This window comes from Dicentrarchus labrax, unplaced genomic scaffold (assembly GCF_905237075.1).
Source record: "Dicentrarchus labrax unplaced genomic scaffold, dlabrax2021, whole genome shotgun sequence".
In the NCBI taxonomy this organism is placed as follows: Eukaryota; Metazoa; Chordata; class Actinopteri; family Moronidae; genus Dicentrarchus; species Dicentrarchus labrax.
This window is the reverse complement of record NW_026136714.1, coordinates 6,529,100-6,554,248: the sequence shown is the minus strand read 5'-3', so window position 1 is coordinate 6,554,248 and position 25,149 is coordinate 6,529,100. Positions and strand designations below refer to the sequence as shown.

General features: G+C 36.2%; 3 protein-coding genes across 3 annotated transcripts; all 3 read left to right on the top strand.

Annotated features, from left to right (window-relative positions):
• Positions 1-649: 649 nt before the first annotated feature.
• LOC127376657 (arrestin domain-containing protein 3) lies at positions 650-5,568 on the top strand. The gene is made up of 6 exons (XM_051423759.1): positions 650-1,048; positions 2,275-2,332; positions 2,474-2,621; positions 3,324-3,420; positions 3,913-4,169; positions 4,346-5,568. The coding sequence occupies exons 1-6, from the start codon at positions 799-801 to the stop codon at positions 5,030-5,032; spliced, it is 1,497 nt and encodes a 498-aa protein (XP_051279719.1). The 5' UTR covers positions 650-798; the 3' UTR covers positions 5,033-5,568.
• A 6,814-nt stretch (positions 5,569-12,382) lies between these two features.
• On the top strand, positions 12,383-24,185 carry LOC127376132 (arrestin domain-containing protein 2; the record flags this gene model as incomplete). Its single annotated transcript, XM_051422738.1, has 7 exons — positions 12,383-12,428; positions 12,515-12,572; positions 12,664-12,811; positions 13,710-13,806; positions 14,074-14,330; positions 14,454-14,643; positions 23,045-24,185. Coding segments are annotated over 7 exons (1,044 nt in total), but the record flags the coding sequence as incomplete, so codon positions are not given.
• On the top strand, positions 19,451-22,469 carry LOC127376674 (arrestin domain-containing protein 3). The gene is made up of 4 exons (XM_051423790.1): positions 19,451-19,778; positions 20,555-20,612; positions 20,704-20,851; positions 22,294-22,469. The coding sequence occupies exons 1-4, from the start codon at positions 19,523-19,525 to the stop codon at positions 22,321-22,323; spliced, it is 492 nt and encodes a 163-aa protein (XP_051279750.1). The 5' UTR covers positions 19,451-19,522; the 3' UTR covers positions 22,324-22,469.
• Positions 24,186-25,149: the final 964 nt, after the last annotated feature.

The following is a 25,149-nucleotide window of genomic DNA, read 5'->3' as shown; positions in this document are numbered from 1 at the left end:
AGCCCATAATGTGGATGTTATATTTAACATAACATATCAATAAACATAGCAGAGACATATTATTGTATCAAGCAGAGTATTTGTGTATATGTCTAACAGGACCAGTGTGTAGGATTCAGTGGCAGATTGCAACTCCCTCTTCTCACCCTTCCAAGTGCAAAGGAGAAACAAAAGTGGCTGTGAAACATGAATGGCCCTATCCAGACTGATTTGTCTGATCTGGGCCTCCATGGTTGGCAACTTGCAGCGTCCGTAGACATAAAATGCTCATTCTAAGGTAACAAAAACACAATGATTCCTTTTTTAGGTGATTACACACAAATAAAAACAATTAGAACCAATAGATCCTCCTAAATTTTACACACTGGACCAGAGGGGATCTTAAAACAAATAGAGACCTCTGCTCATTATGCAATAAGCTTGGTTCCTTACACCATAAGAACAGATATATTACTGGGGACCACTACAGAACATTGCAGAAGGTATCCAGGAACCTAGTCGTGTTTCCTATGATTCACCTCCAGGGGGCTCCATGCCATTATTTTTGCACGATTACAATGCACATTTGCACAGAGTGGTCTTATATTTCCCATGAGCCCACAGTTTCTCCTGTGTACATTGGATGGCAGTAGAGGTCTTGGAGCAGGCGGCCATAAGGCGTGTCCTATTCGACGGTCCAGTAAACCATTGGTGCCCCAGAATAGCAAACAGTGAAATCGTTTGGAAAGTAGCAAGTGATTGTATTATTTCTTTATCCAATTGAATAGTTTCCATTCACTGAACCCTTCCTCTCCAACAATGCCTGCGATCCAAAGCTTAAAGATGACTTTCGATGCGCTGAACGACTTCGGGACGTTTTCAGAGGGGGACACTCTCACTGGGAAAGTGACGCTGGCCTTATCAAAGCAGACCACAATTGAAAGCTTGTTTGTGAAAGCTAAAGGAGACGCCGATGTACACTGGACGAAAAAGAACGGCGACCACACCTATACGTACTCTGCACACACCAGATATTTTAAACTGAAGCAGTTTTTAATCCCAGAAAAAGGTAGGCGGCGTTTAGTTCTGCATGCCTTAACCCGGGCTCGACTGTTCATGCTCTTTTTCTTTTCACCCAGATATGGTCATGGTACGATCAGGCAGTGGTGTTAAACAGCCATTGCTTAGGGTGAATGAAGGGTGATTGGCGTTTGTTTCCTCGCCTGATGAGTGAAAGTAAAAACATATTTTGCTGAGCCCTAGCTGTGAAACCACATAATCACTATTGCATTACAGTTGCATCCAATTACTTAGGTAGGTGGGGTAAGCATCACACAGGAAGTTGATCCTCAAATGCATCATGTGTGAGGAAAATGACATAAGCTTGAGCTAGTTTTTTTTATCATAATAAGGTCATAAAATTGTCATAGTTACAGTATTGCACAAACCTTTGATGGAAACATGAGTATGGTGTGCTATTGCAACACAATCAATAAAACATGTGTTTATGTCATATTTCTATTTTTGGAATTGATGGATTTTTGGCAGTTTTTTGTCCCAATCACCCAAAACAGTTTGGTAGAATGAGACAGCACTAAGAGGGTTCGCTAATGTTGAAAATGATCAGCCTTGAAATATAGAACCATTGTGTACTCTCCGTATGTAATCAACCACAAAGCCAGATAGCAAACACTAATATACTAACCAAACCTAACCTAACACTAATTTCAGCATTGACCTCTTAACCCATCCTAACTAATCCTGAGTAATCTATTGCAGTAGAGATGCAGGAAGACTTTTACTGCAATTAAATGTGTTCAATAACATTTTGGAGAGAGTGGGAGGACGGTGGTTGTAATGCCACACACAGTGCATGTGCAATTATATCAAAGTATGAATTCAATTGTGTGATATGCTTACACTAGTTTAAATTTATAATAAAATGTGCTGTCCCAATCAACCAAATGTTACCAAAAAAAAGGATTTACACAAAAGGGTATGTCACACGTCTTTGGAATATGATATAACCTTCTTTCATCTTCAATTGGGAGTAACATCTTCAGTATTACAGAAATGTATCATATGTTGGGCTAATTTTTTAAGTTTTGGCAAGAAAGGTTCCACAAGGTGGAAATTCAAAAACTGTCCCAATCACCCTTTAAAAGAAGTAGCAACCACAATATAAATATTTAAATCCCACATTTAAAACTTTAAAAGGTCCAGTGTGTAACATTTAGGGGGGTCTATTGGCAAAAGTGCAATACTACTGTTACACCAAACTTTTTTCCCTTTCAGACATTGTAGTTCCTCAGGGTACCCATGTCTTTTCATTCAGTATTAAAATACCACCAGGGTAAGTACAGTAAGACCGTTTACTAACATAATGTTTGCATCTTTTCACAATGTCATGAATAGCCTACTCCTGCATATTCTATAAACTCATGTTAATTAAATAAAGATTACACAACGTTAATCTGCTGGTTCTCCTTCACAGGAGCATGCCTTCATCCTTCAGGGGGAGTCATGGAAAGATTGTCTACAAGCTAGAGGCCAAGCTGTGCAGGAGTTGGAGGATGGACCATACAGTGGAAAAGGAGATCAATTTTGTTTCCAAGTCCTTTCCAAACCTTCAATCTCTGATGGTGTTTAAAATATAAAAAAAATATATACACAAATCTCTGATATGTCACTAGACAGAATTATTACACAGCATAGTATGAAGAGACTATTTTTTATAATGTGAAATTACAGTGGGTGCCTTTTTCTTGGATGCAGCACTGTTGTTGTAGCAAAGAAGAGAAACGGACTACACACAGATTGTTTTGCTTTTATTTGCTGGGGTTTTGAGATATCCAGCTCTGAATCCATTTCCAGAACATTTCATGGTAGGGAAAGCACATTTGTAATTAATAGCAATAAATGGATTACTTTTAGAGGCTCCAGCTATTGCACATGCTCAGTCGCATGTTTGGTTTCCTGTAATACTACACTAAAAGCCATTTGCTCCATATGTGCTTTCCCTGCTATACAAGTCAAATTGTCTGCTGTGAAGAAGGCACAATAGAATTTGACATTTTATTTGGGCAGCAATTTGCCAGTTATTATGAATAATTTATGTGCTGTGGACAGTTTTCATAGATACCATTTCCTCTGTAGAAAGTAGTTCCAGTAAAAACTGCACAAGATCAAGATTAGTGCAGTGATACTCACTCCTGGTCCTGAGGACCTGGGTGTCTTTCACTGCTCTGTAACTGTAATAAATAATAATAATAAAATTGTACTGTATTGTCTAGCAAATGGCAGTAGATCAACAGTAATTGTTTTCTCTGTTTATTGCATTCCAGTCACACCAAGTTGGTTCAACAAACAAAGAGATGGGGTTTTTCTCAAAAGGAAATGCGTACATGGATGTGACCGTTGACAGGAGAGCTTATGCTCCAGGTAGTAAAATTCCTCTTCAAACATGGTAGGTTTAAGTCATGGAAGGCTGTGATGGCTGTCACACCCAACATTTTGGACAATTATAATAAAACAATCTGCAAGAATGCTGTTGACATTATAGTTGCCTTATCCAGCTTATTACTTTTGCCAACATGAAATAAATTGAACTTTTTTAAAAAAAAACTGATGTTTTGACATGTCATGCAGGAGAAGCACATGTGGAAGTAATAACACTGGCCGCATACCGTTTAGTCCATTCCAGTACCCTGGTAGTGTGTGTGCTGGCTTACACCTGTGCTTATTATGTCTGCCATGAAAATGGTCTGTTGTCAGTGATGGTTTTAGTAAAGCATGAAAAAAAGTTGAAAAAAGACCATAATTGATCAGATCTGATACAGTAGTATCAGACCAAGTGTTGAAGTAGTATCAGACCAAGTGTTGAAGTAGAATAAATGACAATTAATCAAAACTATTGTGTTGTTCTGCTCATAGGTGAAACTATCACGATTGATGCAAAAATCCACAATTCCTCTACCAGTGAGATGACACCCAAATTCAGTTTAATCCGGGATGTGATGTACCGTGCCCGCGGTAATGTCAAAACTGAGAACACCGTTATTCACAAAGTGGCTGGCGACTGTATTAAAACCAAAACACAGAAGCATGTTAAGTGTGCAATGAAGATTCCCTGTGATCTGCTTCAGACAATCCAGAATTGTGACATTATCTCAATGGAATACCATTTAAAGGTATGCAACACTGTATATTTGTTTAAGTATAGTACTTTTACAGAGCTACTTTTGAGCTTCTGATAAAACCTTTGACCCATAAACATTGATAAAAAATGTTCAAATTTGTTCATTGTGTCAGATGCTCTCTTGCTATTCTATTTTAAAAATAAAGCATCATGTGCTTTTTTTCCCAGGTGTACCTGGACATCAGCTTTGCTTTCGATCCAGAGATCATTTTCCCTGTGGTAGTGGTTCCTCCCATTATGGCTGGACATCTCTATCCAGCTGGGGCTATTGGGGGCCCAAGCAACAGCGACTTCCCTCCCCCTGCGGTGGCTATGGGTCCCTATCAAGCTGGAGCTATTGGGGGCCCAACCAACAGCGACTTCCCTCCACCTCCGGTGGCTATGGGTCCCTATCCAGGTGGGGCTATTGGGGGCCCAAGCAACGGCAACTTCCCTCCCCCTCCGGTGGCTATGGGTCCTTATCCTACATCCCCACATTCAGGCACTTATGGACAACCAGGAGTCCAGAATTATTCAGCACCACCACCCGCATACCCTGCTCACGTGAGTGGGGGCTGCAATAACCCAGTGCCAATGGCTTCTCCGTATGGATCTCCATTTTCATCTTCCTCATCGTCTTCTGTGCTTCACCCTCCACCTACTGCTCCAACATTTCACACACCCCCATGTGCCCCAGATATCAACCCCCCTCCTTATCCTCCACCGTTAAATGTATCCCCGACTGCTCCTTCATACAACATGCTGCCTTCTGCGCCAATGATGAACACTGACTTCTTGTCTCAATCAGATGAAGCTCCTCCGGCATATTCGCTCCTCTTCCCAACTTCTGCTGCTACAAAATTTGATCCAAAATGATGTACGCTAGAAGTTAAAATGTGCAATCAATCACCTAAATCGTGTCTTTAACACTGTATTAGTGTCATTAAATGTGTAGTTAAAATTAAAAAGCCATTTTGAACAAAATGTACAAAATAGGACTTTTGCCTTGTATGTGATGAGTTGTTTTCTGGTCAGTTCAGGTTGCTGATTGGCTTTGTTCAGCTGATAACATATTTACTCAAACCTCAGTCATCAGGATACACTGGGCATTTTACGTGCCTTGTTCAGCTCAAGTGTGCTAGACTGATTTTTATTTATTTTTTAACACTATACTTTATACTTACTCCCTGGACAACATGTACTGTGTCAAGAATTTTTTTAAATATGTATTCTTTTAAATTAAAGCAACCAACTAAGAGGCTTAATATGTATATTTCCCCCCCAAATTAAGTCTGTTGAGTTTAACACGAGAGAACTACCTCTGTTTATTTTAATACACAACTTTGCAAACCTGATTTGTTCTACGTTCAAATTGTTTCCTCTACATTTGAATAAAGAACATTTGTGTAAAAGTGTCTCTGTGAATCGTTCGGTGCGAGTGACAACCCCTAATACGGAAGCCCTAAAGGGCCATGCATTCATACATTTTATTTCCTCCGTTTTCCCGTGATAACGAGTTAATTTTCTCGAGATCTCGAGATAACGAAACTTTGTTTTCCCGTGATAACGAGTTAATTAATTCCAGATCTCGAGATAACGACTGTGATATGATAACTGTGGTCAAGCCAGCCGTTACTCCGATCTCCGTGGTCAAATCAGCCGCACTTAAATTTATGCTTGACATTAAGTATTAAGTAGTTTCATGCGCCCATGATGAATAAAAAACATACTTAATATCAAGCATTTCTACTGCACCAATGTGGAGAAATGCCAAAACAAAAGTTCCATATTTGTATCTCCAAGTGGCATATTTTCATATAGATTTGAGGTACTGTAAAAACAGGTACAAATGTGGAATTTTATTGTTGAATTTCTCCAAATTGGTGCAGTAGAAATGCTTGGTATTAAGTATGTTTTTTTTTTTTCATCATGGGCGCATGAAACACTTTAATGTAACATATTTTATTTTAAATGTAGGTTCGAATTATAGCTTACAGTTCTTAATACCTTTATTTTGAAAACCGGAAAAGGAATACGCTGTAAATTTAAGTGCGGCTCGTTAAAAAAAAAAAAACTCGTTTAAACACAACCCTTTGTTGTAACTACTGAATTCTGTTTCAGTAGTTACACCCCTTTTCTTTCCTCTTGTAAAGATAAATCATTATTCATTTTTTTCTGAAAGATTAATGTAAATGTGGAAGACAATTAAGAATTGTGTATTCAGCAAGCAAACTTAATATTTTCCCTGTGAAATAGTCACTTTGACCATTGTACTGAAAAACTTTATAAGATGTGTTTCACCTTAACGTTGTGTCGGTTATATAGCCTCGAGCAGTATAGTGTTACGACAGGAGAGTTGCTTAAATGTGTGCTTTAATAAATGTTGTAACTGGGTTTTATTTTGTTACCTCACTCTCAGGGTGGAGCCATTTAGAGTTCAGTTGCTGATCTGAAATCAGTAGGACTTCTCACCCAGCCACAACAAGCGGCAAGTCCGACCGAAATCTCAAATGTCTCGGATAAAGGACTTTAAAGTGACTCATGAAGCTGTCAACCCACAGGACACCTTTTCTGCGGGAGATACTGTGACAGGCACAGTCACTTTCACCCTGACAAAAGAAACCAAAGTGAAGAGCCTTCTTGTGAAACTGAAAGGAGACGCGAATGTGCACTGGACGGAGGGCAGTGGAGACGACAAGAGCACTTACAGGTGCCACCTATAACTTTAAAATTATTCAGTGCGATTATTCTAGCATTAAATAAAATGAGAAGACATTTGTAAAAAGATTATAATATTAGGATAATTTTTTTAAAAAAATTCCCTTCAACCTACTTTAAAAAAAAATATCAAAATTTCACAAAATAAAAACACTCGATATCAAGCACTTTTACTCAGCAATTTAAAATAACAATAAAGTCCATATTGTACCTCCAATCATATTTGACCACATTGAGCTACTGTAAAATAATATCTAATATCACATATGATTATTCCCTAAAATAAAAGCATTTTTACTGTAGCAATTTGGAGAAATTCAACTATAAAAGTCCTTACCCAACTTTACCATATTTGAGCTACTGTAAAATAATCCAATTTTATATTTCTTAATCTTTTAAACCTCAAACACCCCATACACACCAACTTTTCTTCCACCAACTGAGAAAAAAATATTACCTCCAAGTGGACATTTCACCATATTTGAACTACTGTAAAATAATATTGCTCAATATTTCATGGCTAGGATATATCTGACTTCTACACATCTAACACTACACATATACTCAATATCAAGCACTTTTACTGCAGCAATTGGAAAATAAAACAAAGTATATTTGTACCTCCAAGTGGCATATTTACCACATTGACTACTTAAAATATTTCAATTTTTTTTTTTTTTTTTTTTTTTTTTTTTTTTTTTTAAAAATAAAAAAAAAAAAAAAAATAAATAATAAAAATTTTTTTTTTTATAATTTGGGGGAATTTAAATAAAAAAGTCCTTATTTTTACCAAGTGCACACTTTACCATTTGAGACTGTAAAATAATACTGCTCAATATTTCATGGCTATGGATGGTGTACGACTTCACACATCTAACTACACACACACTAATATCAAGCACTTTTACTGCAGCAATTTGGAGACATTCAACAATAAAGGTACTTATTTTTACCTCCAAGTGGCACATTTCACCATATTGACACTTAAAATAATATTGCTCAATATTTCATGGCTAAGGATGGTATATCTGACTTCAACATCTAACACTACAAATACTCAATATCAAGCACTTTTACTGTAGCAATTTGGAGAAATTCAACAATAAGCTTATTTTACCAAGTGGCACATTTGACCATATTTGAGCTACTGTAAAATAATATTGCTCAATATTTCATTGCTATGGATGGTGTACTTGACTTCTACACATCTAAGACTACACACACACTCAATATCAAGCATTTTTACTGTACCAATTTGGAGAAATCTAAGAACAAATGTCCATATTTGTACCTCCAAGTGGCACATTTCACCATATTTGAGCTACTGTAAAATAATATTCTTCAATATTTCATGGCTATGGATGATGTACTTGACTTCTACACATCTAAGACTACACACACACTCAATATCAAGCACTTTTACTGTACCAATTTGGAGAAATCTAAGACAAAAGTCCATATGTGTACCTCCAATGGCATATTTGAGCTACTGTAAAATAATATTGCTCAATATTCATGGCTATGGATGGTGTCTTGACTTCTACACATCTAAGACTACACACACACTCAATATCAAGCATTTTACTGAGCAATTGGAGAAATTCAACAATAAATGTATTTATTTTACTTCAAGTGGATTTACCACATTTGAGCTACTGTAAAAAATATTCTCAATATTCATGGCTATGGATGTTATTACTACACATCTAACACACACATAATATCAACACTTTATCACAATTAAAATCAACAATAAAAGTCCATATGTATACCTAAGTGGCACATTTGACCACATTGAGCTACTGTAAAATAATATTGCTCAATATTTCATGGCTAGAATGGTATATTTGACTTCTGCACATGTAAGACTACACACATACTCAATATCAAGCACTTTTACTGCAGCAATTGGAGAAATTCAACAATAAAAGTCCCATAGTTCTATCTACAGATCTAGATATATAGAGCATATTTTCCCATGTTGAACTACTGTAAAAACACATTGCTCAATATTTCCTGGCCGATATACTGTATACTGTATCTGTATTTATACTTCAAGAGTAAAATGTTTTCCGATAAATACATAACTTAAAGTAACTTTATTTATATAGTTGAGTATGTCTTGCAGATATCGTTAATAAATTACATTTATTTTTAAGCCATCCTATCAAAGATGGGCTAATTATAAAAGGTTTGGATAGACCTGTAATGATTTTTAACTTCAAGTGGAGCGACAGATCTTGGTGTTTTCACACCTACACGAGAATCCCCCATAATACCTGAGACAGGTTGTTGTTGGAGAAGACATCACACAAACAGAGTGATACGTCCTAACGGATAATTTACTGACCTGCTGTGTATTACACGTTTATTACATGAAAATGCCGGAAAGAGCAGGTAAGTATTGCTACTAATTATTTTATTTTATTTATGAAGAACTCGAATTGAACTTTTACTTAGCTTTAAATTGCTTAAACTCTGCAAGGTCATCGACGTCCTTGTCAGACATTGTTTCTTATGAGGCCGAAGCGTAGTTTATAATGTAATGATATAATATTGAAATATAAGACATAAGGCAACCACAGGATCAGAATGTAATGCTTACTTGTCGGTAGACGCACATAACTTTGGGAAATGATGCCACATTTAATGATGAACAAACATGCATGGCCATTGTCAAAGGTCCTTGACTTACCTTAAAATAACAAATTGGTTCTGTGGCTATCCACCACTCCATCTTTGTTGATAGACCATTTCACACTAATTAAATCATTTTACAGCATGAATTAGCTTACATACACGGGCATAACTGTGATGAAGTTAGGGCCCGTATAGTATTTAATTCATTTAGGCCAATTAATGTTATTTTCAATGTTTTAAAGTATAACTTGCTTTAAAAATGGCCCATGTGAACCCAACAGTAAAAACAGTTTGTTGACATTCAGATGATATATGTTTTCTGAAAATTAAAAATACTCTAGAATTTCCTTAAAACAAGTGTGACTATATACATTTCCAAATGTAGTCTTAGATGTGTAGAAGTCAAGTACACCATCTATAGCCATGAAATATTGAGCAATATTATTTTACAGTAGCTCAAATATGCCATTTGGAGGTACACATATGGACTTTGTTCTAGATTTCTCCAAATTGGTACAGTAAAAGTGCTTGATATTGAGTGTGTGTTATCTTAATTATTTTAATTTAAAAACCAAAATATAAATATATTACAGTACAAATAATTCATGGAGGTAAAAATAAGTACCTTTATTGTTGAATTTCTCCAAATTGCTGCAGTAAAAGTGTTTGATATTGAGTATATGTGCAGTGTCAGATTAGAAGTCAAGTACACCATCATAGCCATGAAATATAGAATATTATTTTACAGTAGCTCAAATATCACTGATAAATATACTTGTTTTAGATTTCTCAAATGGTACAGTAAAGTCGATATATTTTAGTTAATATACACCATCCAAGCCATGAAATATTGAGCAATATTATTTTACAGTAGCTCAAATAGAAATGTGCCACTGGAGGTAAAATAAGTACCTTATTGTGAATTTCTCCAAATTCCATAAAATTTATTACCACCATAAATTAATATATAATTAAATATTAAATCATAAAAAAAATATAAATATTATTAAGTACAACAAAAAATATATGAATACTGAGTAAAATATGGACATTATTCTAGGTTTAAATTTAAAAGTACAATAAAAACAAAAAACTTAATAATTATATGTGTAGTGTTAGATGTTAAAGATATACCATCCAAGCCATGAAATATTGAGCAATATTATTTTACAGTAGCTCAAATATGGTGAAATGTGCCACTTGAGGTAAAAATAAGTACCTTTATTGTTGAATTCTCCAAATTGCTGCAGTAAAAGTGCTTGATATTGAGTATGTGTGTAGTTTAGATGTGTAGAAGTCAGATATACCATCCATAGCCATGAAATATTGAGCAATATTATTTTACACTAGCTCAAATGTGGTCAAATATGCCACTTGAGGTAAACATATGGACTTTATTGTTGAATTTCTCCAAATTGCTGAGTAAAAGTCTGATATTGAGTATGTGTGTAGTGTTAGATTAGAAGTCAGATATACCATCCATAGCCATGAAATATTGAGCAATATTATTTTACAGTAGTTCTTTTCAAATAGGTGAAATATGCCACTTGGAGGTACAAAATTTTTTTTAAATTTCCAAATTATCAGTAAAAGTGCTTGATATTGAGTGGTGTAGTCTAGATGTGTAGAAGTCAAGTACACCATCATAGCCATGAAATATTGAGCAATATTATTTTACAGTAGCTCAAATATGAAATTCCACTTGGAGGTAAAAATAAGGACTTTTATTGTTGAATTTCTCCAAATTGCTCAGTAAAATGCTGATATGAGTTGTGTTAGTCTTAGATTAAAAATTAAGTACATCATCCATACCATAAATATTGAGCAATATTATTTACAGTAGCTCAAATAAATATGCCACTGAAAAAAAAAAAATTTTTTTTTTTTTATTTTTTCTTATTTTTTTTGTAAAAGTGCTTGATATTGAGTTTGTGTAGTTTAGATGTGTAGAAGTCAGATATACCATCCATAGCCATGAAATATTGAGCAATATTATTTTACAGTAGCTCAAATATGGTGAAATGTGCCACTTGGAGGTAAAAATAAGTACCTTTATTGTTGAATTTCTCCAAATTGCTGCAGTAAAAGTCTATTGAGTATGTGTGTAGTTTAGATGTGTAGAAGTCAGATATACCATGAAATATTGAGCAATATTATTTTACAGTACCAAATTAAATATATTTTGAGGAAAAAATATGGACTTTTATTGTTGAATTTCTAAATTGCTGCAGTAAAAGTCTTATATATTTTTTTTTTTTTTTTAGATGTGTAGAAGTCAGATATACCATCCATAGCCATGAAATATTGAGCAATATTATTTTACACCAAATAGGAAATGCCATTAAAAATATGACATTTTTCTTAAATTTCCAAACAAATCTATAGAACAAAATAATATTATTTTACCAAATATGGTATTCCTGGAGTAAAAATAATATTTATTGTTGAATTTCTCCAAATTGCTGCAGTAAAAGTGCTTGATATTGAGTGTGTGTGTAGTCTTAGATTAGAAATAAAATAAACCATCCATAGCCATAAAATATTGAGCAATATTATTTTACAGTAGCTCAAAAGAAAAAAGGACTTTATGTTGAATTTCTCCAAATTGCTGCAGTAAAAGTGCTTGATATTGTGTAGTTTAGATGTGCAGAAGTATACCATCCATAGCCATAAAATTGAGCAATATTATTTTACAGTAGTCAAATACGATTTTTTTTTTTTTTTTTTTTTTTTTTTTTTTTTTTTTTAATTTTTATTTTATTTTTTTTTTTTTTTTTTTTTTTTTTTTTTTTTTTTTTTTTTTTTATTTTTTTTTTTTTTTTTTTTAATTTTTTTTTATTTTTTTTTTTTCCAAAAACCTTAACCACAAAATACTTCAAACATAAAGAATACCTGGTGGGAGAAAATGCCAAAGGTAGGCCAAAGGAATTATGTTATGTTGCTTATCTTGGAGACAAGTTATGTTATTTTTAAAAGCTCACTTCTTTTTTTTTTTTTAAGGCACTGTACTTCCCCAAGGAGCCCACAGTTTCACGTTTGAGCTTAAATTCCCACAGGGGTAAGTGGGAATATCTAGCATCTAGCATTAGTACTGTATCATTTTTTTCTTTCACATATAAGTGCATTTGTGGACTGCTTCTGTTTTACAGGGACTTTCCGTCATCCTTCAAAGGGGAATATGGAAAGATCGTCTACATCCTTGAAGCAAAGATGTCGAGGAGCTGGCGAATGGCCTCGAACGCACAGAAAGAGCTCAAATTTGTGTCCAAGTCCTTTTCCCTCCCTGGCCAAGTAGCGGTATGTGTGACATTTACAATGATACAAATTGATCTCCTTCTGGAGCAACTGAACTGACTTTAGGCTGCTGAAAAGGAAAATATTTTGGATATTTGAAGCAAACAGAGGAATCCATAAGCATTTATTATATATCCAAATTAACTTCCATCACATTAGCTTGAATACAAAAATCTGTCACAACACTGGAAACTCAGGATTGCACCCAAATGCAATAAGAGAGGTGAAAATAAGCAGGGCAGGGCACATAGTCAAAACTCGAGGCTAAACAGACAGGAAGGACATTTAAGCAAGACACATGAGGAAGACAATTACAAAATAAGATAGGAAATAACTCCAAACTTTGACAGAAATGTAACGAAATCACATCAATCTGTATATCAATACATCTGTACTTTAACAGATCATAATATTATTCAGAATTAGATGTGAAACACAATGACAAAGTAAACATAATTTGGAATATCAAATACAACTGAATAAACTACTCACTCAGGAACAATAAAAGGCAGTTGTATTTGTCACTGATACAAGTGTTGTATATTCCTGCTAAAATAAAAAAGGGGGTTAAAAAAACATGAATGAACTCAGTCAGGACACTCTTAGCACAAATTGACAGAATGGAATAGAGGGGCTTGAGGGAAAGGCAAAACTGTTAACAGTTTAAGCAACCGGACATACAATAACCTGTTTGTATGATATGTCAATTAATATGTTTAATAACAGAAGATACCACAAACTGATTGTTTGGGAGTGAAGAAAGTGTTGAAGTGCACATAGGTGTTTCTGAACAAGGATGGCCTAATCCGAAAGTTAATAGTCCGATGACTTTCTGCTGGACTTAACCATATGAGGCGTTGAGTTGACGTGAAATAATGTTTGTTTGTATGGTTTATTCTAGTGTCCTCAATCTGGTTCAGTGGATAAAAATGTTGGGGTTTTCTCCAAAGAAAAGGTCCGAATGTCTGCTACCATTGACAAAAACATTTGCTCTCCAGGTAAAGTCACGCCAGCTTACTTTGAACACAACTAAGTGTGATTGCCAGATATAAAATACAGTGTATTGCCAGATGATATCAGATGTTTACAGCTTTGTTCATTCATGTTTCATTACTCAGTCACAAGGAAGTAGTTCAGGTGTTTATTTATTAACTTTATTAACAATTTTACAGCACTTAAATACCACATATGTGTATGTCTATGTGTGGTCATATTATTCCAGAAAACTGCCTATTCAAATGCTATAATATGTTTTTTTTTTACAGGTGACACTTTATTTGTTGTTGCCACAATCAGCAACTCCTCTTCCAAAACAATGAGGGCCAAATTCAATTTACTGCAGACAGCAGTGTACCGCGCCAGTGGCTCCACTACTTCCAGTGAGATAAGTCTGTGCAAAATGGCTGGGGACAATATCCCACTGAACTCTGAGGAAACTGTCTCCTGCCAACTGAAGGTTCCTGACGATGCCATCTACACTCTCCATAATTGTGAAATCCTCTCAGTTGACTATTGCGTCAAGGTATTAAATTATGTAATAGGGATGTTACATCAACTCAGGAGCAAATTAATTGCTTTGGCAGTTTTATTCAAATGATTTCTGATGTAGACAGCTTTTACTTCTTGATCTATTTCTGTTTCCCAGGTGTATTTGGACATTAGTTTCGCCATTGACCCAGAGGTGGTATTTCCACTGAACATCGTTCCTTCTGGCTTTGCTAACCTTCACCCTGGTCAGGCTATGGGCCCTTACCCAGCTGGGGCTGTTGGGGCCCCAAGTTACAGTGACTTCCCTCCCCCTGCCTTCCCTACTGGTCCATATCCTATGCCCACAGGTCCGGGTACTTATACCCAGCACCAAATCCCACTCAACAGCTGAACCCAACAAGTGGCTACAATCAGTGGCCCCAACAGCCTGCTCCGTATGGCTATCCAAATGCAGCTTTCCCACCAGTGCCGTATCAAGCCCCTACTGCTCCACCTATGTTTCAACAGGGAGAACAACCTCCAAATTATATGCCCCTTTCCCTCCCTTCTCATGACACTGTGGGTCGCACTGGGTCAGATGATGCTGAGCTTCAAAAAGAACACAAATAGTCTAGAAATACAAATACATGATACATTTCACTGGGTTTATTACTTTTATTACAAATGTTTATTCGTTCATGACAAAGTACAACAAATGTTTTTATGCTCTTTAACTCGACCAGTAGCTGTGCCCTCATCTTCACTGAGACCTGGCTCCACCTCAACATCCTGGATCAGTGTGTTCAGCACTGACAGAACACAAAACACTGGCAAGACGTGCCAAATCATAACAGATGTTATCTCAGGACTGCCGGAAGTACTGCTTTTAATGGATAAACAACTGAAGATAGACAGGAAACAAGGAAGATGGGGGCCACAGGCTGAAATCAAACCCAGGCCGTTGCGATAAGGACTCAGTCTTAGTAGATGGGGCATGAGCTCTACTAGGTGAGTCCCTGTCCCCATCCATGCAATATTTTAAAGAAGAACGGTCTTCTCAGTTTTGACAATTTAAATAATTACTCTAACCTCACTCTTAATGAATGAATAAACTGTGACAGAGTTTTAGCGCAATGGTTGTAAACACATTTTCTTGCTATAGTGGTTAACAACTATCTATGAGTTGTGTATATTAGTTGTGAAATGACTGACTTTTCAGAGTGATGAAAGGTAGTAACAGAATATGCAAAACAGTAAACAAATGAACACAGCATAAACAATATGCCACAGGGATTTTTTTTTATATCAAAAGGCCCATTGACCACCTACTGTTGTTTCAGGTGGGAAGTAGAAACAGCCATATTTTAAACACATACATCCTTCTCAGTTTTAACAATTTGTGACACCAACTAGTTAGTATTTGTATACTTAAGCTTATGCTGTGAACATATTGTGTTTTTGTTTTATTTATTGTTGTATGTTGTATGTTTTCATTGTGTGCTGTCATGGTTGTCATTTATGTCTCTGATTATTCTATGCACTGATTTGAAGCTTATTTTGCTGTAGAGGTAAACAATGAGTGTCTATGAATTATGTGACTTGGTTTTAAAAATCCAGGCTTTCCAGAGTAATGAAAGATAGTAATAGAATATGCAAAGGAGTAAACAAATGAACACACAGCACAAACGGTAGTCCACAGTGATTTTTTTTTATTTGAAAAGGCCTAATGACCAGTAGTAGTTACAGTAGTTACAGGTGGACAGTCACCCTTAAGACATGTATGTTGCTTTGATCCTTGGACAATAACATTGCATTTCAAAGGAAACCTAAACTTTTGGGACCATGCGTGTCCCCCTGAAGAGATATGAGGAGGAATGCATGGATGCTCCATTCATCTATATAAGTGATGTATGCTAAAAGGGAGGTTGCATGAAGTTTTGATCTCGCCCACTTGTATGATCTATGACGTATGTCGCAAGTGGCAAAAAAATACTCTCATATTATTTCACACATTAAACGTATATTGTATATAATATACGTTTAATCAGGAGAGACTCTGTTTAAACTCTAAGTTTAGAATCAGAGGCTATACGTAGGCTGCATTCAGACTGCAAGCCAAAGTGACGCTAATCAGATTTGCTGATATATCTGATTTTTACATGGCAGTGTGAACAGCACAAATCATATGGAATCTGATCTTTTCAATTCACTTTCAAATGTGGTCTCAATCACATCCACTTCAAATTTATTGCAATGTGACCTCAGTGTGAACAGTCATATCAGAATGCTTGTGACTTTTACATCACTTTAGATTGACATTGATCATGTGGGTCACTTCAGGACCGGGAATCTGTTCACACTGCATTCTGATGTAGACCACATTCAAAAAATAATGTGAACAGCCAAACAAAATAATAAATAAGTAAATATCTGCTGCTGCAAGAAGAAACTTTGGGAGGTAGATTGTCTCCGGCTGATAGCAACTCATATGCATCTTTTGTGGTGATAGTGATAAGACTGGGATATGGGCAGAGAGGCAAGCTTCCAGACATGCTCATGCTCCAAGAAAGGCCACCTCACCCCCCTTTTTAGTCCCACACAAGAATTCACTTTGGTTTTACTTTCAAGGAAAAAGTATTTTGTAGAAGGGACAAAAGTTCACAAAAAATCTTTTTGTACCTTAATCAAATTACTTTAAACATAGCCAAAAAGTAAGGAGGATATATATTGTTTACTTTCACCTAATAAGAGTAGTCTATAAAATGTCCAGTGCTATGTTCTTTTGGCTCATCTTCTTTACTAGCAGGGCAGCAGGTGGCGGACACTTGTTAACCAGACACTGTGCAATGGGAGAGACAGCAAACATAACTGACACCAACACCAACCTCTCCACCATCTGGGGAAATTGTTGGAACCTGGGACTCTTCCAAGAACTGTCTCTGATATACACAGACAGGCTGAACCACGTAAGACTCTCACTAGCAGTAGTTTAGTGAATGTTGTCTTCCTACAGTATGTGACTCTTAAAAGTAATATATATATTCTTAGATGAATTACTTTCCAGCCAGCTAGTGGTGTCGGATCATACCAGTGTAGTATAAATGTATATTTGCTGAAAATTGGGATAGGCTTTAAAGGAAATCCATTGTATATAAAAATGAATCATATTATTTGTTCCTTTCTGTCAATGGCATCACTGTGAAGTTATCATAGCAATGCTGATTCATGTTGTCTTTACATCAGGCTGGTCTTGCATGAACTGATTTCCTTCTTACTACTGAAGATGGACAAACACAACTATCACATCCACCATCATCACTTCTAATTGACTTGTTCTTGATTTGTATGTTTTATTTTCACCCACTTCCAGTTGAAGGTCTATCTAACTGATATCAGTTGCATGATGTATTCTGCTGTGGCCTGCAAATTCAATTACAGATTGCCGGCTTTCAGGCCAAGGATCTAATTTAGTTAAGTGCACTTAAGACAGCCAGCCACGAAATGGCACCACTGTGACTTGTTTTGATTGAAATGTGGCTTATACTCAGGCCAAAGAAATAAAACCTGTGATGTTCAGTTTTGGTCATCGCTTCTAGTTGACTTGTGTCTTTTTTCCACCACTTCAGTTGAAGGTACAATGGGTTTTGAGGTGACAGAACCATATCCTATAATAGATTAACCACTTTCGCCCCAGAGGACCAAATGTCCTGCATATCATACCATATCATGGTTTTCTTCAGTATGAACTATGGTAAGTTTGGTAAACTGTAATCAATTAAAGACTGAATGTATCCTCTGTATTTCCAATTTAATCCATGGAAATGTCCACAATACTGTATATTGGTTGATAAAGGCCTTAGATCTTTTCCTTCCAATTCTTTTCAGTGTAAATGTAGCTACTTTTCTACCACTAGGCGGAGCTGAGTGAATGTGAAACAGCAACGTTTATGGTGGGTGTGGTGCGTTGTAATATTTGCAAAGGAGTTTAAATAGGCTTTTATTTTCAGGTTTCAGAGTATCGACTGAAACCGAACCAAAGCATGAACAACAATCATATCTTAGAAAGATGTCAATGTTGTTGAAACGTGGGCTGTGTAAAATTAATGATGTCTGTATATGTATGTGTACATGTGAATGGGGATGGGCTGGAAGATTACAATGGTACTAAACTCTTTGGCTCTGGTCCTCGTCCATGTGACTCTTCCTCAGTGTTTACTCTGTGAGTGCCTCAACACACACACAAACACAACACACATCAAAGTACACATTTTATATATATATATATATTTAATGAAACATTCAGAAGACGGACGAGGACATACTGAAAAGAAATAAGTCTATTTAATCTCCTGTTCCTTATCATATGACCCCAGAAGTATTTTCCCATGTGTCCTTGTGTTTACAACTTCCCCTGTATCTCCTGTGCCCCTCCTCTTGTTTGTAGGACATAAAAACTGGACAACTTGTACAGTATCAAGAAAAATCTTTTAATGTTTTATTTTTATTTTTATTAAAGTGTTCAACAAGGAAGCAAAATATATAGTTTCCTTTATTTTCAAGTCTGTGGAGTTTAACATGTGACAGCTACTTATGTATATTTCATTACACAATACTTAGCAAACCTGATTTGTTCTGCTCTCACACTGGCAGTGTTTACTCCACATTTTAATAAAGAACTGTTTTGTGTAAAGTCTCTGCGAATCTTTGAGTGTGAGTGAGAACTATTTGTATTATAAATACTTAATTCTGTTCTATTTATTTCATTTCTAGGCCACAAGATAGCACAGCCCTTGGTGAATAATCTAAAGATACACCTATTTCTTTCCTTTTTTATTATTATTCCTCTTTTACCAGAAAACTCACATGAGAACACTTTGTTATAACTACTTCCTCTGGTTGTATTTTTTATTTCTAGGCCACAAGGTAGCACAAACAAAACCCAAATAATCTGTTTTCATCAAAGATACACCTGTTTCTTTCATCTTTGTAGATAACTCATTATGTGGTGAATCCACTAAGAATTTTGCATATTAAGCAACTTAATGAAATAATTTCTCCAGTGCCTAATATTTAACACAATACTTACCCTTAACCTTAATTCCATCTTAAATTGTGTAAACCTGACTAGCAGCTGAGGTAAGGTAATGTTGGGCGCGTTCCACTTCCCTCTTTGGGTGGAGCCAGCTGGACTCTTGCTCCACAACCACAGGTGGCACAAACGCAACGCGTCCGGCCGGTACAGCCGCAATGTCTCCGATAAAGGACCTCAACCTGATTTATGAAGCTGTCAACCCACAGGACACATTTTCTGTAGGAGATACTGTTATAGGAACGGTCACTTTCACCCTGACAAAAGAAACCAAAGTGAAGAGCCTCGCAGTGAAACTCAAAGGAGACGCGCACGTACACTGGACGGAGGGGACTGGAGATAACAGGAGATCTCACACGGCGCACAGGAGATACTTGAAAGTCAAAGACTGCTTAGTGGCAGAAAATTCTAAAGGTAAGCCAAAGAAATGTGTTGGCCTATGTGGCGTTTGGGCTCTTTTGTGTTAATGTACTTGTGTTTGATGCTGTAATCCAGTCTGTGGAAATGACCCATATACATGTTTGTACATGGTCATTATCTAGTCGTGTCCCTAACTATGTTTGTAGTTATGATATCTTTACGTGTTGAACATTCCTTGTATCAAACCAGGGAATACTGTAGCAAAATTCATATATGTGTCACACATAGTTGAGCCTCTGAGGACGGTTATTTCCCTAAACTCACCTGTCTCATGTCACATGTTCCATTGCGCCATACACACCGGTTTGGACAGTGTGATCGCATAACAAGATATTCTCCAGTTTTAAAGCCATGGGAGTTAGTTTGATAAGATTGATCGGCCTATATGATGTTTTTATCGCCTTAATATATTTATTACACATATATTGCTATTAAAAAGTGGCCGCTGAGGATCTTACCCCTGTCTGGGTATTGGGTGACTGCTGCTTTTTACTGTATACATTGTCCAAATACATTATTCTTAAGATATGCTTTTTCAAAAAATCTAAAAAAAATCAGGAAATTGTTTCGTTCCAGTGATGTCTGCAATCCACAAGTATACACAAAAGAAATGCGTCTTGAATGTTATCTATTAACTTAACGCATTCTGAAGTACTGCATATACAAATGTTGTTGATTTATGATTGTGAACTTCCAGGAACCACATGAAAGGCTCTTTCATTCATTTGGTATCTACAGGAATTGTCAATGATTCTCACTTCTTTTTTTAGGCACTGAACTCCCTCAAGGAGTTCATCGTTTTAAGTTCAGGCTTCAAATCCCACAGGGGTAAGTGGGAATTTCTAACATCTAGCATTAGTACTGTATTATTGTTTTCTTTCCCATATAACTGCATTTGTGGACTGTTTCTGGCTTACAGGGACTTTCCGTCATCCTTCAGGGGGATTCATGGAAGAATCCAGTACATCCTTGAAGCAAAGATGTCGAGGAGCTGGCGAATGCCTGCTGATGTAAAGAAAGAGCTCAAATTTGTGTCCAAGTCCTTTTCAGTCCCTGGCCAAGGAATGGTAGGTGAAACATGACAGTAAAACAAGTTAATCTTCTTCTGCAGCACTTAAACTGGCTTGTGGCTGCTAGAAAAGGAAGATATTTAAGATAAGCCACATGAGGAAGAGGAAAGGCAAACAAAGGAAACAGGTTTAGCAGCAGCAGCACCTGCAGTAATCTGAGAGTTTGTACGATATGACGATATGTTGAATAAACGTTTGCGTACACATGAGTCAAGAGAGTGTTGAAAATTTACTGATTATATGGCTCATTAGCAACATGTGCAGTATCACCGCCATAAATATCATGAGCGCAATATGTAAGTTCAGAAAAAAAAACCTCCCACATTTTATAATAGCCACCAAAATATGTAATAATTTATTATACTTATTATAATTTTGTAGGAGATTTTATTACATATTGGGTTTTGCGTTCATTACAAAATGCAGCAGATTGTCACAAAATATAGGTTATATATACATATAAAAAGTATTACATTTTGACAAATTATTACATTATTTGTTGCTACTGTTATGATTATATGGCTCATTAAAGAATCAAGAGATAGCATACAGTATAGATCAACACCATTTTAAACCTTGTCAGGGAGGGTTAATGTTGAGATGTTAAAGATTTAACTATTTATGGTGAACAAGGATGGGTTAATCCAAAGGTTATTAGAAAGAAGCCTTTCAATTTCAGCCATATGAGGCATTGAGTTGATGAAATAATGTTTGTATGGTTTGTTCTAGTTTCCTCAGTCTGGGTCAGTGGATAAAAACGTTGGGGTTTTCTCCAAAGGTCAGGTCCAAATATCTGCTACCATTGACAAAAGGATTTGCTCTCCAGGTAAAGTCACTCTAGCTTACTTGGAACACAACTAAGTGTTGATTTATATGGAGGACCGCAACTGCCAAAATAAAAAAATAAATGAAATTAATTTGCCATTAAATGCAGAAAATATATGACCAAAATTCCATTTTATTTATTAATGTTTTCCTTTTAAAATATGTTTATGCATTTATGTGTGTATTATTTCCCCTTGGCATTTACCCCCTATGTATTTCCCCAAACCTATTTATTTCTTAATTTACTTTTTACATTATTCACTATGCAAATGAATAAATTAATGTCATTCAAGGTGTGTCATGCAGTGACCTCTCTGCCTATTTTGTTGCTCTGCCTCAACGCTCAGTGATTTATGGAGTTTCTTGATGGAGAGATAGCTTAGCTGCTTGTTGCTAAAGTAGCTGCTAACCAATAGTTAGCTTACTGTTTATCTGGACATAAAATACAGTGTATTGATGATATCAGATGATATCAGATATTTACAGCTTTGTTCATTGTGTGTTAAGTCTTTAGTGTTTGTCACATCTCAAAACAAATTTACACAAGTTCTCTACATGTACGCTTTATCGATACAACTGTGCATATTCAGATATTATGATTTTCTTTTTGACAGGTGACACTTTATCTGTTGTTGCCAAAATGAGCAACTCCTCTTCCAAAACAACGAGGCCCAAATTCAGTATAGTCCAGAGAATACTGTACCGCGCCCATGCCTCCCATAAAGCCAGCTACCAAAGTCTGTACAAAATGGTTGGAGAGATTCTCCCACAGAACTCAGAGCAAACTGTCTCCTGCCAACTGAAGGTTCCTGTCGATGCCGTCAACACTGTCCATAATTGTGAAATCCTTTCGGTTGACCATTACGTGAAGGTATTTAATAATGAAATAGTGATGTTACATCAACTCAGGAGTTAATTAATTGCTTTTGTTTGCAAATATTGGTGGTCACGTAATTATAACAGACAATTCTTGTATTAAATAACGCACTTGAACAGTTATTAGAAATATAAAGCAACTTTGAAATTAGAGTGTATGATGCTGTTGAAACATTTGCAGTATGATAATCATGTGTATCTGTCAGTACAATCAACCTAATTAATAATCCATAAATGGCAGTTTTATTCAAATGATTTCTGATGTAGCTTTTACTTCTTGATCTATTTCTGTTTCCCAGGTGTATTTGGACATTAGTTTCGCCATTGACCCAGAGGTTGTATTTCCACTGAACATCGTTCCTTCTGGCTTTGCTACCCTTCACCCTGGTCAGGCTATGGGCCCTTACCCAGCTGGAGCTATTGGGGCCCCAGGTTACAGTGACTTCCCTCCCCCTGCCTTCCCTACTGGTCCATATCCCATGCCCGCAGGTCCAGGTACTTATGGATACCCAGCACCAAATCCCACTCAACATCTGAACCCAACAAGTGGCTACAATCAGTGGCCACAACAGCCTGCTCCGTATGGCTATCCAAATGCAGCTTTCCCACCAGTGCCGTATCAAGCCCCTACTGCTCCACCTATGTTTCAACAGGGAGAACAACCTCCAAATTATATGTCCCTTTTCCCCCCTTCTAATGGCACTTTCAATACGACTGGGTCAGATCACAAAAGCTGAGCTTCAAAAGGGAACACGAATGGGGTGGAGAGATTCACCTGTCAGTGCACAGCGGAGGAGTTTAGAGAAGGGGAAGTCATATAATGGCTGGGTGTGTTCTGTTCACATCCTTTGTCTGACTCCATGCTGCCACACACCAGTATGTTTGTCCATAATGATTCTGTCAATTTATTTTCAATAACTTATTGTTTATATCCTTTGAATTATATATGCAATGCATCCTAATTAAAATGTAGCGTATGTATCTGACTTCCTAATAGATCATGATGTTTTGTTTTGCAGCTGTTTGACATATCGACCTCTAAGTAAGGCACAGTTATATGGAAGCACATTATGCACTATGCTGGATCCACTTAGTGTAGGCCTACTTACCTGTGAGATAAAGCTGACACCTGTAAGTAAGAAAAACTGTTTAAATTTAGAGCAGAAAGTGGTCGTATATTTTGTCGTCCTGTATTGACTTTCTACAAGAATGATCCTGGTGAAGGCTTGAAAGTTCTTAACCTTAGTGGATGCATTAAAGTCCGCGTGAAACGGAGACAGAGAGCTATTTGCTTCTGCACATTTATGTATTTACTGTAAGAACAGGCAGCTGTGCAAAGAAATTAAGTTTTTGTTATTTTCTTAGCATACATTGTTAAATAGGGGTACAATATAACTGAGGATGCAGTCTTAAAGGGTTAATATGACATTTTTCATTGCACCTGGACTTTAATAATGGAAGCTAACTTATGTACTTTTGTTTATTATTCTTAGTTTTGGTGTCAGTTAATCAAGGAAATGTATGTATGTATTTGTTTATGCATGGCAATATGTTTGTTATTGTACAAAAAGCATTTATTCCTCCATCCATTCATCTACCCACTACTTCACTTAATAAATGATTAAGCGGCTCTTAGATCCTTGTGTTTAAATGTGCACACCATTTAGAGGCTCTATGGTCCAGTCATCTTTAATCAAGCAAGAAGAATCTAATTTACATTTCATGTCAAGTTTAGTGTGTGTAGTGTTTTTTCAATGTTTATTCATTTAGTTCTTTACTTTTAATACAGATGTTTATTCATTCACAGCAATGCACAACATATTATTTTATGCCCTTGAACTCAGCTGGAAATAGATTGTGTGGAATAACATACTCTATAAATACTGACAGATGATGAGGGCAGCTTTGCTGTTTCCTACAGTTATGTTAATGGAAAAATATTATGTATGTATAAATAAATATGTACAGAGGGTGTGTTTTGTGTGTTAGTAAGGTATACACCAACGCATATGGTTTTCAGGGGTAAAAAAATCCTCAAATGTTTTACTGTGAACAATGTTACAGTTACAAAAGCGAGAGTTCAGTGATTCGTTGGCCCTGAAATGTTTATTTTATCGAAATAAAAACAGATTTTGTTCGAGAACACGGTTTTAATACGCGTAAGTCTGATGAATCTTTTTATTTTGATCAAAGTATTTCACATACTTTGTGATGCATCCCATAGAGAAAAACATCATGTGACCACGCAGGCCCCCAAAAGCTGTCCCATTCCTCACAGTTAACGAGTGGGCAATCCTATTCAGTTAGCAGCACTGTTTTCTCCTTATAACAGATTTATGCTCTTTAAGTCTAATTGGTAGTCCATGGAGTTGTAGCACACTGGTTGTAAACACATTTTCTCGCCTGCTGTAGTAGTAAACAAGGAGTGTCTATGAGCTGTGTGTATTAGTTGTGAGGAAAACAGACTTTTCCAGAGTAACACAGTAACAGAATATGCAATAAACAAATGATCACAGCATAAACAGTAGCACACAGGGATTTATTTTCATTACCAAAAAGGCCTAATGATCACCTACAGTAGTAGTAGGGGTAGA